At 45.7% G+C, this 12,777-nt stretch overlaps 1 protein-coding gene across 2 annotated transcripts; it reads left to right on the forward strand.

Annotated features, from left to right (window-relative positions):
* Positions 1 to 1,606: 1,606 nt before the first annotated feature.
* Positions 1,607 to 11,552, forward strand: INSIG1 (insulin induced gene 1). Of its 2 annotated transcripts, none has more exons than XM_064703892.1 (6): positions 1,607 to 1,670; positions 2,030 to 2,442; positions 4,913 to 5,037; positions 6,118 to 6,284; positions 6,799 to 6,898; positions 9,300 to 9,838. In XM_064703892.1, exons 2-6 carry the CDS (start codon positions 2,046 to 2,048, stop codon positions 9,327 to 9,329), a joined length of 819 nt encoding a protein of 272 aa, XP_064559962.1. In that variant the 5' UTR covers positions 1,607 to 1,670; positions 2,030 to 2,045; the 3' UTR covers positions 9,330 to 9,838. The 2 variants fall into 2 exon arrangements, with proteins under 2 accessions (XP_064559962.1, XP_064559961.1); XM_064703891.1 differs by having other exon boundaries at positions 1,662 to 1,798; positions 9,300 to 11,552.
* Positions 11,553 to 12,777: the final 1,225 nt, after the last annotated feature.

Here is a 12,777-nt window from a genome sequence, read left to right on the forward strand (position 1 = left end):
TTCAACTGATTTCATGTATTTGATTTGCTACATTTAACACATCAATGAAAGACAACTGGAACCACCACTGAACCACCACTGACCACTGATCCTGGACCATCACAGGCATGGCTAACAGCTATCCTTAAATCCTCAGTGCCATCACTTGGGAAGCCCTTGTGTCCTATACTCCTCCCAAGTGTAATGATGGCACACCTCATGTGAAAAGATCTGCTGGTCCTTTGAGGCCAGCTAATAAACACAAAGCCCAGCTATTGCTACTGCATACACCAGCCTCCCACATGTCCTGGAGAACTGGGGCCTCAAAAAGGAACCCTGGGAGCTCAGTCCTGCTCTGTGTCCTCATTTTTTGGTGTTAAACTCTACCATAATGTACAGCTCACACTTAACCATCCCTGACAGGCCTCTTCCCAAACCCTCACAGAGTCCAGAGGGTGAACTTGTGTTTAACTGGCTTTTTGTTATTTTAGTGTGGGAGGATTGTGACCTGAGCTTTGCCAATGCTGGCAGAGCAGCTGCTCAGGCTGTCAGGGACCAGTCAGGAGCCTCGGATCCTCCGCTCACCCCACGGCTGCTCGCTGACGCAGCGTCTGGCTTTGGCACCACCGTCTCACGGAGTCACGGGCTTGGCAGGATCCCCTTACACCATTTTAGAATTATGACAGAGATCACTGATCCCTTTGTCTTCAGGAGACGCCACAGCAGACACCTTCAGCCTCCCCTGTTACTAACTCCATCTCCCAAAGGGACACGCAGCAGGCTGGGCAAGCACACAAGCGCTTAGCTGCAAAGGCCACCGACACGTGGCCTTAAAATGACACTGTGGAGATTCAAATTAGATAGTTGGAAACCAAAAAAAAAAATCACTTTTAGGGTGGTCAGGCATTGGGATAGATTGCCCAGGGAGGTGGTGGAGTCACCCTGGAGTGTCAGGACCCAGGACATGAGAAATGAAGAGCCCTAACTCTTTCTTCAAGCGCCAGGCTGGGAAAACAGACTTTGGAACTTTTCTCGGGGTCACTCTGACCAGCTAGAGATGCCGACACTGGAGGTGTTCAAGAGGCATTTGGAGCTGGCACTGGGTGACGTGGCTTAGAGATTTAAAGGCTACAGGGTCACTTGGGTTCACAGTTGGACACGATGACCTTAAAAGTCTCGTCGAACCTTGACCATTCTCTGATTCCATGACAGCATCACCACCAGCAGCATCCCCATCCCTCCACCGCCAGTATCTCCACCCTTCCACCGCCAGCATCTCCGTCCCTCCATCGCCCTCATCTCCATCCCTCCACTGCCCTCATCTCCATCCCTCCACCGCCCTTCCCTCCCCTTCCCGCCCGGGGGCGGCGCGCATCCCCGGCGCGCTCCCGCCGCGTCCGCACGGCCCCGCACGGTCTCGCACGGTTCCGCCCGGTTCTTCCGCCGCCGCCGCCGCGCTGCGGGCGGAGCGGCGGGCCCGGGAGGCGGGTGGTGTGTCCGGCACGTCATATCAGCCGCCCGCCCGCCATTGGCTGCGCCGCCTCACCCGAGCGGGGCCGCGGCCGCCCGGGGCTGGCGCGGCGGCTCCCGCGCCCGGCGCTCGCCCCGCCCGGCGGGGAGGGGACGGGAGGGGACGGGCGGGGCGGCGGCGCGGAGCGGAGCGGCGGGCCCGGCGCTGCCTGCGGCCGCGGGTAGGTCGGCGGCGGGTAACGTGACATCCGCGGCTCGGGGTTTATAAACCTTCCCCGGGGCGCGGGCTGGCGGAGCGCAGCCGGCAGGGAGGCGGCGGAGCGGCGCAGCTCCCCCAACCCATCCCGAGGTGAGCGGGCGGCGGGACGCGGGGACAGACGGATGGGCCCGAGTAGGGGGCGAGCCCTGCCCCCGCGGGGGTCGCGGGCCGGGGTCCGTGTCCTCCCGTGGGGACGAGGCGGAGCAGCCCCGGGATCACCCCGCATCCCCCGGCGGCGCTGGAGGATGCGGCGGAGGGAGGCGCCGGCCTGACCCGTTGCTGGGGGCTTTACTAGCGTGTGTGTCCGTGCGTGTGTTTCAGGTGTCCGGAGGAGCCAATGCCCAGGTTGGAGAGCTGCGCCTGGAGCTGTTCCGGCACTGCCAGAGGAAGGCACAGGAGCCAGCTGGGGGGCACGGCGGCGGGGCTGGCCGCCAAGGTGGGCGAGATGCTGAGCTCCTCCGTGCCGAGCCCCTCTCTGCCGCTGGTAGGTCGCGCAGCTCGCAGCCCCAGCACCTCCAGCGCCAGCAGCACCGCCAGCAGCACCAGCAGCACCTTGAACTGGAGTCAGCACCTGGTGCAGAGGAGCGTGGTGCTCTTCGTCGTGGGTGCTTTCATGGCCCTGGTGCTGAACTTGCTGCAGATCCAGCGGAATGTGACTTTGTTCCCTGACGAAGTGATTTCTACTCTCTTCTCCTCTGCCTGGTGGGTGCCCCCGTGCTGCGGCACAGCAGCAGGTGAGTCGCTGACCCCCACGGGTGATTTTGCGCTTTTCCTCACCCTCTCGTGGAGGAGAGGCGGTGGGGCTGAATGCATGACCCGTGCGCGCGGGAGCCCCGCATTCCCATCCGGCAGCGAGTGATGCGAGCTCGGGCTTTTGGGAGGATGCGCGCCTGGCTTCATCCCCGCGTGTCTCAGGGCCGGTTTTGAGCCGGTGCGCGGGTGAATCGGGGGGTGTCCCTGGCTAGAAGCGGGACTCGGGCTCGGGGTGACCGCGGCGTTCCCGCCGCTCCCGGCGCCGCCCGCCCCGCGCGGGACTCCCGCGCTGCCCCCGGCCCGCGCGCCCGCGTGTGGGCCCCGCCCCCGCTGCCCATTGGCTGCCGCCGAACTGGTGAGTGGCGGGCATCGCTCGCCATTGGCTGCGCCTGCGACTGGCCACGGGCTGGGCCACAACAAGGAAGTCACGTGCGGCGGCACGCCGCCTGTGGCCCGCCACCGGTGACCTGTCACGGCCCGGGCCCACCGAAGTCCGTGCGCCGGTCGCCGGCCCCGGCCCCACCGAGCCCCAGCCGAGCCCTGTCACCGGCCCCGGGCCCCACAGAGCCCCAGCCGAGCCCTGTCACCGGCCCGAGCCCTGTCACCGGCCTGACCCCGGGCCCCAACCGAGCCCTGTCACCAGCCCTTCTACTGTAAATTCATTGCTGAGGCTTTGAATTTGTTCTCAAAGACAGTTGTACAAATGTGCTTGTGCTACTCCTACCAAAAAATCTAGAAGTGAGATGATTTATTATCTATCATCCGGTGACTTAAAATAACATGATGATGTTCTACCAGGCAATATATGGAGCATGATAATCAGTTTAAAAAGTGACTGCCCTGGCCCCCACCCCTGTCACCGGTCTAGCCCCTGCCCAGTGCCCCTTGCCCACTGTCCCTGCCAGCTGCCCTCTTGTCCCTTGTCCCTGTCACCTGCCTGCCCCTTGCCCACTGCCCCCATCACCTGCTTGCTCTCAGCACCTTGCCTGCTGCTCCTGTCACCTAACTGTGCCCTGTCACCTGCCTTGCCCCTGCCTGCTGTCCCTGGCTGTCACCTGCCTGTCCCTTGCCCGCTGCTAGGCACAGGAGGCTCAGGCCATGGTGTGATTGTCACAGCAGCTGGCACATATTTTGTAGCTTATCATTCATAACCCCCAGTCCATGTCTAGACAAAGTTTTGGTGAAGGGCTGGAGGATTAAAAAGGAGTTAAATTTTAGGAAATAAACCCACTGTAATGGTTTTTAATTTGCATTGAAAGTACTTCAAACAACTCCTGCATATTTTTGTTTCATGCAGTTATGTGATGTCTGTTTGTATCACACAGTGAAGGGGGTATGAATGATGAACTGTAAATTCAAAAGAATAATGGACTGTGTTCATTAATGGATGAACATTAAAGGATGAACATTAAGGGTTCATTAAAGGCTGGCCTGGGATATTCTCCAGTGAGAGTTCTCATAGTGCTCTCACAGTTGGATTAAACTTTGGAATTTAACTGTTACCATAAGGCAAGAGTCCTGGTAGCTGGCATCAGAGCAATGAAGCTGTTTCAGAACATGTCTGTCTTGGAATAGTATGTTCTGTAACCTTCTTAACATAGCATTTCTTATTCTTAGGAGTTTAAGGGATTAAAAAAAGAGCAGGAAATGAAATTAATAAACAGAGAAGTTGCACTCAGTAAAAGCAGCATGTCTAACCCTGGAGTTGGTGACAACTCAGGGAGCTGCAATCCTTAGAAGAATGAAAATCTGGTGTTCTTGCCAGCAACTGAGCTAACACTACCCAATGTTTTTCTTCTATCAACTTTCATACTGATAAAGGCTGAAAAATGCTTTATGGAGATAAAAACTTTGTCTGGTTAATTGTGTGTCTATTTTTCCCTGATATAAATAGACTGATGGCAGCTGCTTGTTTAAGTTCAGCTCTGCTTCTGTTTGGTATCAAAATTCATCTGACATGGACAGGAGCCCTGGGCTGACTTACAGCCCAGCAGAAGGAGAGAAAGCAGCTCTGCTAATAAACTTTTAAGTCCATGCAAATATTTAATTCAGGGCCTGATTCACAGCTGATGAATCATGTTCATAAAGCTGTCAGCCCTGCACGTGAGCAATGAACACAGATTCCACTCCTGGCAAAGCTTTTATTGTGCTTTGCTTTTATTGGTACAAGCCTTTGCTCAGGATGTCAAGTGACAAATCTCTTTAAACAAAAGGAGCTTCAAGTCAGATAACCTTAACAATGCAATATATATTTAAAGGTTCAAAGAGCTGGGCTTTTACTTCTTTAAAGTAGAAAAGGCAGTTGATAATTGTGTTTTCTTCATCAGGCTTACAGCAGTGTGATCAGCACCTCGCTGCTTTCTCAAGCACTTTCATGCCAAGTTAATATTTAGCAATATTGGAGTAATCCTTGCCTGGCAGCTGGTGCAAGTGTTGTTCCTTCTCTTGCAGCTGTGGTTGGCCTGCTGTACCCCTGCATCGACAGCCACCTCGGGGAGCCCCACAAGTTCAAGCGGGAGTGGGCCAGCGTCATGCGCTGCATCGCCGTCTTCGTGGGCATCAACCACGCCAGTGCTGTATCCTTCAGCAGTGTTTGCTCCCTGGGCTTGCTCTGGGCTCAGCAAACTGGCTCTGCCGCTCTCTGGGGTCTGGGGAAGGATTGCCAAGATAAGGGTGGTGCTCCTGGAAGAGAAGGTCTGGGATGTAGGAATGTGCCCCCTGTTGACGGAGTGACAAAACTCTCCTTTGTCCCCTTAAAAACGAAATAAGCCCAGAAGTTTCTCTCCTCAATGAGGTAAAAAAGGCACTTCATAGGACCTGAGGGACTTCACCTTAAACTTAAGGATAGCAAATTGGATAGGAGCCAAAAAGTCCTGCCTAAGCAATTCACTAGAAAAAGAAGAGAACAAAGGAACCAATGGCTTTTGTGAGGTGTTTTACCAAGAGCAAGAACCTCTTGTACCCGGCTCAGGTGTTCTCTGTAAAGAGATTTGTTGTTTTTCCTTTTATTAAAACTTTCTGTTTCCAATGCTACCACAGCAGCCATCCAGCTGATTTTATGCCTTCTAAAGTAGCTGAGCTATCTTGGGTGGGATGTAAATCTCCAAGAGCTTATAAGACCTGCCTTGAAGAGACCATATATCACTGTGAGACATGCTGTAGGCTGCAGTGGCTACTGTAAGATGTGTAACACAGCTCACTGATATTGAGGTATGTCTTCTATAGCTGCAAGCATAACAGTGTAAGCTGTGTTGTTTTAATCTACATCTTGTCCACATCTAAAAGTTAACACAACTAACTAGTGATGTGCTAGTGAGAAGCACAAAATAAAAGTGTTCTTTATATTAAAAATATGGTGGCTTGAGCAGAAAACCTGGGTAATCCAGCTCACTTAGGTTACTTGAGACAAAAATCCATCAAAGTTAAATGTTTCAAAATGTAGCCTATTCTCTAGATGCTCAGTGTGACAAAAATTGATGTTGACTTTGCAGTCATGCTCCAGTCAGAGTTAACAAGAGCTATGATTGCTTGGCAGGTCTGAAAAGCAAATCCTGTATGTATTGTGTTTAAAGACAGAGAGTTGTTCTCACTTGTTCAGTTTTGGCCACAGGATGTCCACAGACTTGAAAAGCACTGTCCTTAACATCTTTTTCCAGAAATTAGACTTTGCAAACAACATCCAGCTGTCCCTGACTCTGGCAGCCTTATCACTGGGGCTTTGGTGGACATTTGATCGTTCAAGAAGTGGTCTTGGACTTGGAATAACAATAGCCTTTGTAGCAACACTGATAACCCAGTTTCTTGTATATAATGGTGTTTATCAGTAAGTTAGCTGCTAAAATACTATTTCAATTCTCTTGTCTTAACTAAAAGCATGGGTGCACATGAACTGGAATTTAGTTGTTAATGTATTTAGCACATTTTTGTAAGATGTTTTGTTTGTCTAAGGTAGTGGTCCAGTTGTTCCAAATGCCCAGACTGTGAACTGTGGGTGGAAGGTGGGGAGCACTGGGATTGGGATGTGTGGTGAAATGGTAACACCTCAGAAAACTGAACCTCTGCTGGCTCTCAGCAGAGTGAATTTCTAAACTTTACTGGCTAGAACAAGGGCGTTTAGAAGCTTGTGAAGTTTACAGACTTAATTTGGTCTTCCAGATTAAGACTTTTCGTCTCCACTGTTGCTGCCTTTTTTTTTTGTTTGTTTGTTTTGTTTTGTTTTGTTTTGTTTTTTTGTTTAAGCCCAGGGGAGAGAATTCTGTAGCATCTGGTTAAGAGCATGTAAGATGATTAAAGTTACTTGTCTCTAACTTTCTAACTTGTTCTCTTTTCTTCACTAGGTATACATCCCCAGATTTCCTTTACATTCGTTCTTGGCTTCCATGTATATTTTTCTCAGGAGGTGTGACTGTAGGAAACATAGGACGCCAGCTGGCTATGGTAATTACTGCATAATTAGTAGTTTCCTTAACAATCCAAATGCCTTCCATTGTTGTTAGTCCAAGAATAAACTATGCCTTGAAGGGTATGACTCACAAACTGTCAGAGTTAAATAGATGTATTCCTAAGAGCTGAGCTGTAAGCAGACAACCTGTGTTGCCAGTAGAGTGGGTATTGTCTTAGTAAGTGTTTGAATATCTTTTGTATTTAACTTTTTCCAGTGGCAGCCAAAATAAGACTGGAATCAGTACATTGCTCCTGCTCCATCAGTGTTTATAATTAACATTTAGGGTAGCTGTAGAACTGAGACACTGCTGGGCTTTCTCTAATTATTCATGCACAAAAGTATATATAGGGAAATGTCCCTATATAGCATCAAATTCCACTGCTCCAAAATCAAATATTCTCTTGCTGGTTACTTCAGACATGATTCAAGTATCACTCCATATATAAAGAGATAATATAAAGTGCTGTCTTGTTTGCCAGGTTCTTAAGGAATTATTTCCTTGTGGCACACTGAAGAGTAAACCTGGCTGTGTGTTTGCACATCAGCCTAAGGCTTGGTTGTGAAAGGTGTTCTGACACTGATGGATAATAATAATTAATATTATGTTGATTTAACTTCTGTCTTCCTTGCTATGTAAGTCCTATATCCTGGAAAACACCCTTCAAGTTACCTTTCCTAAGGCTGCTGTGGTTTACGTCTTCAATTTTTACTGAAGGGTGTTTAAGTTTTTTTAAAACACAAGTTCAGTACTCCCTTCTGAAATCTCACTGATGCATGCAATCAGCATTTGGCTTTATTTAGGAGTACATGTATGGAGGGAAGAGGTAGCATAATTTCTCTTTTTAAATTTGCCACTCACATCAAGTGGAAACCATACATTAACTGAATTCTGTTGAAGCTTTGGTATTGCAGCAGAGTCTCAAAATAAAATTATAGTTGGTTTTATGCTACAGTTCTGTATTTCATACAGTGCTTTCCAGTTGCTCTGCTGCTCCTGTTAGAAAGCAAAGGAAGGCAGCCTTAAAGAAAGAGCTAAAATGAATTTAGACACATAGAACTTTTTCCTTTACTATTGTTTCACCTGGCATCTCACCTGAGTGTAGTTAAAATCAGCCTGGATCTTGCCTGCAGCTTTCCTGTCAGTCTTGTCGTCTGTTTTGTCAGCCATTGTGGTTGTGGCAGGAAGTTGAAATGTAGCAATGTTTTAACCCATACTTGAATTAAACAGTTATTTCTCTGGCTGTATTGTGCTGCAGCCCCTGAGCTGTTTGATGCATGTGACAGATATTTCCAGAGTAGAAGATGGCACCTGTGGAAATTAATGGAGTAAAGTTGCTTTGCTTCTTCCTCAGCCCCTGTCTAGATTTTCCAGTTAGAAATGAAAAGTGTCCCTGAGACCTCTCCTCCCATGCTGATAAATCTTGGCTGGGAGATATTTGCTGCTTTCCAGTCACTGGATTTCAAGGGAGCTCCCAAAGTGCAATGTGACCTTTCAGCAGACCTGCTGTTAGCAGAGACTTTGGGGTTTTGTTTGGCTTGTTGGGATTTCTTTGCCACCAGCTTGAGGATGAAGTCCAGTGTTTCCTTTTAGTAGGTTTTATAGCAAAAGAAGATGTGAAGATGCTGCTGCTGCCATCAGTTCTTTCTGCTCATTCTGACACCTAGAGTTGCTCAGTCAGTGCTCATCAGCTGGGTTAAGTGGGTGGCAACACTTCATTTTTGAGCTGTAACCATCTTTCTCAGCATCTGACAAATTAGTGTGGTATTCAGAACTTGGGCCTCACAAATACCTATTGTGTACTAGTGCTAGAGGCTGGAGAACTGAGAATGCATTCAGTACTTGAAAATATATTTGCATTTTGACCTCAGAAAGAGAACAAGTTACAAGCTTTGTTTCAAAGAAAAATGGGTTAAATATCCTGTAGTGACACATTGCTGCATTCCATACTAGAAAAGAGAGTTTGGAAGAAATGAGTAAGTCTCTGATACCAGGCTTTGACTGGAAAATGAAGTAGCTTGTGGTTAAAGGCAGCTTGAAAAAGGGCTGTTTAAACTGAATTCATGTCAGTTAAGGGAAGCATTGAGTGCCTTCTGCTAAGAAATAAACTGAGATAGAGAGGAAAGATAACAAAATCTTATGGAAAGAAATGCAATTGGCAGATGGATTTTTCAGAGGCACTGATTGAGGCAACAAACACCCATAGGGATTTTTTTTTTTTGTCCACAGTTAGGGAGCACGTCCTTGTTAAGCTTTTAAAATAAGCTGTGCTCTCTAGGTCATTGCCAGCCTAACTGGAGTTACTTTACTATTTAATAATTGAAAATACTGCATAATGTAGTCACTTATCAGATGGCATTAAAACCTAACATGTGTTTGATGTTTTTTATCCATAGGGTATTCCAGAGAAACCACACAATGACTAAGCCTTTGAAGAAGAATACCCAGTGCCAGTGTGAAAGCAATTTTATGAAGATGTGTTCCTTTCTAAAAATGAAGATTATTTAGAAGAAATAATCTCTTTATGGGCTCACTGCACAAATGACTTGTGGGGAAAAAAAAATTTATCCACTCTTAGAGTAGCCAAGTGAAATTAACTGCTTATCTTGAAATCTTACCCTGATTTACCACATAAGCATTTGCATATGGCTGTTCTCTGGAAGAGTTTAACACCAAGTGCATACAACTGTTCAGGCTAAGTGGCAGTTTTCCAAGTATTAGATTCCACTGTAAGTTATTGAATCAGCTGCCATGTTTTAAAGCCTTGAAACTGAAATTTAATTACAAGCTCTTGTATCAGTGCCCAAAGGAAGTAGATCGATGGTGCTTAACAATGATGAAGTAAGGTTTAATAGGAATAGTATTTATCCAAGTCTTTAAAAAATAGGGTTATTTAAAAATAAGAGTGATCAAAACAGATTAAAGGCATTGCACTAATGCTTTTAGGAGTCTTATGAAGGAATCATGCCCTTTCTTGTAATGCTGCATTAAGTTTCTGTCTTTGACGGTGGAGAGGGTTTGGGGATGAGAGGTTGAAAGGCCTAGTTTGGCATTTCTAAATTACTTCAGTATGAGAAGTAAGCACAGGAGACAATCTTGTTCAAATGTGAACCTTTATCAAGAGATTCCAACTGGAAATTTCATTACTCCTGAGGCTTGCAGTTAGATTTGCAAGAATCAAGCTCTGGCCACAATTCAGTAAGAAATCTCTGTATGTGTGACTATGCCTGCTTAATATTAGACCTTGCTTCAGTGTCTCACCAAAGGACATCTTAAATATCTCAAATGTCACTGAAAAACCATGCATTCCATGTCAGTGCTTGGCCATTTAGCACGTGCCTCCAAGTTCTTTGATTTGTCATTTCCTCCTAGAGCTGTCCTTTGAATTTGTGTTTGGACTGAAATGATGAGAAACAGAACTGGGCCTCAAATGTGATTTAAACTGTATGTGAAGAACAGCAAACAGCTTGTGTTCTCAGTTCAGTTTCTGAAAGAGATCACTACTTGTTTTTACACAACCCTATAGAACTTGCAATCTGTGATTGCCTTCTTAAAAACAAAAAGTGCTTATGTCACTACATTAAACATTTGGTGTTTCTTAATACATAGTTCTGGTGAGCACAACGTATTCATTTGATAGCTTAGGCTACAGGAGACCTAAATAGCAAGTATTAGGTCTTAAAAGTTGAAGTGCAATGTACGGTAAGTCTGAGCCTCGAGTTCTCTTCAATATCGATCATTTCTTATGAGAGATTAAAGAGAAAAGGGTTCTGAGTTCATTTCAATGCTGCATGGAGTCAAATGGAGCAATAATTTATTTAACTAGTAAAGCTAGTTTTGTTGTATCTTACATTGAACCCAAATTTTTAGAAATACTCCCAATTTTGTGGTTATGGTGTACTTGTAAACTTTTATGGATTTGCCTTTTTGTATTATGCAATTTTCTTTTTGTTGTGTTCTTTTCCAATCTTACATGGCTTCAGTTATAGTTAGAGGCTTCAGTTAAAGGTTGAACCATCAAAACAGAAGTTGAGGTGAGGTTTCTGTTCTGGCTGTTTTCACTCTTCTAAGGGAATGCTAGCAACAAAAGTTTAGCACAAAGTCTATACTACAGAGCAGACCCCAATTCTAACCTTACTTTGGTGTAAATCAAGAGTAATTTCATTGATATAAGATCCATCCTCAAATGTTCAAAACCTAAATAATCAAATTTTATAAAACTACTTGAAGAGATTGGGACAGGTTCAGCTCAGCTGTTTAAGGAGCTGCTACCTTGCTGGAGATAGAGCTTTGTAACCATCTTGAAACCCATTTCAAAATGTTATGAAACCAGATGTGAGTAAAGCTGGCAGTGATCTCTATGGATATTTGAGAGAGAAGTATCTCAGATTTATTTATAAAGACTGAAACTAAATCTGTACCTGTTAGAAATAATACAGCCAAAAACATAAGTCAAAAGTTCATTTGTTGCCAATACTTCTGAGTATCTTAACCAAAGTGATTTAAGTTTGGAAGAGGTGGGGAGGGGAGTGAAGAAAACTTGCACTATTCTGAATTTGAACACTTAAATTCTCATTCTTACTGGTAAGTTTTCAGCGGTGTGTTTGGTTTTACACTTTTTTTACTATTAAAGTTTTAAGATCAAACCATGTTTGCCTTGGACTCTCTGTGCTGGCATTATGCAGGAATCTTTCTTGAAAAGGACAGTTGTTATGGTTGCATAACAAATATTCAGTCATGCATATGCAGTGGTTAAAAAAAAAAATCCTAAACTGAACTTGGCAAGATCAGCTTCAGCAGGGGTTGTACAGTTGAAGAAAAACAGCCTTGCTATTGTATAGCAGGAAAGCAGAGTTCAGTGTGTCGTGGTTTTGTGCCTTAAAGTGCGCAATCTTCCTGCCATTGTCTTCCAAAATGCTGAAATTCATAATCTGAAACAAAATATGGAGGGGGTAGGGTAAGCATGCAAATTCCTGCTGTGGTTTGGTTGTGTGCAGCAGTGGTTACTAAAGTCTGAAGCATCTTGAAGAGTGCAAGCTAAGAATGAGCTGCTAAGGCTAAGCAACTCTAATGGCAGCTCACAAATTTAGACCAAAAGTCTTCAATTTTAAAGCACTTCAGTGTCTATTTTAGACTTCTAGAAGTTGCTGCATTTTCAGTGGAAACAGTAGAATGACTTTTTGGTCAATTTTCAGTTGGCACAGCTGAGGAAAGCTTCATTGGGAATTTCTTAAATATTTTAGCTTGAATAGCCTGGGTTTAACTTCAGTGTAGCAGCTGAGGAGGTAAGTGTTAACAGCTGCAATCTGATGGCCCACATTCTCCAGGTATATTGATTTCCCTGAAACTACACTCAAATTTTGTGAAAAGGAATTAAATACATATTTTTTTGTATGTTAATACACATATATCTATATATCTATATATCTATATATCTATATATAAAAGCTTGTGAGACACAGCCTGGTCTTGAAGAACTAAAGCATGATGGTCTCCTTTTGAGTCAGGAACAGGTGTACAAAGTTTATAAAGGAAAAAAAAAACCTGCTCTTCCCAGCAAGTGGGATGATTTGACGTGTGCATATTCCTGCAGATCCATCCTGTGGCTTGTGCAGCCTTTGGCTTTAATCATGGGGATTTGCAGGTGCTAAATTAGCCACAGGAGGGCCCATGGTCTGTTCTCTGAATGCAGCAGGAACATATTGAGATGAATAATGAAATTAGGTCTCAATTGCCTTTACTGCACATCAGAGTAGCTCCAAAATTCATGAGAACAAAGCATTACATGCTGGATTAATTGAACAAAGCATATAGGTGAGAGCTGTGGGTGATAGTGGGTTCTTTCAGCTGGAAGGCCAAGAAGGGCTCCTATAG

The sequence above is a fragment of the Zonotrichia leucophrys genome, chromosome 2 (assembly GCF_028769735.1).
Source record: "Zonotrichia leucophrys gambelii isolate GWCS_2022_RI chromosome 2, RI_Zleu_2.0, whole genome shotgun sequence".
NCBI lineage: Eukaryota > Metazoa > Chordata > Aves > Passeriformes > Passerellidae > Zonotrichia > Zonotrichia leucophrys.

Bases quoted from the DNA above. Each gene is read 5' to 3' on its own strand.
- INSIG1 (XM_064703892.1), top strand. From the start codon at position 2,046: ATGCCCAGGTTGGAGAGCTGCGCCTGGAGCTGTTCCGGCACTGCCAGA. The intron at 2,443-4,912 runs GTGAGTCGCTGA...CTTCTCTTGCAG, and splicing joins GTGCTGCGGCACAGCAGCAG to CTGTGGTTGGCCTGCTGTAC. The intron at 5,038-6,117 runs GTATCCTTCAGC...ATCTTTTTCCAG, and splicing joins GCATCAACCACGCCAGTGCT to AAATTAGACTTTGCAAACAA.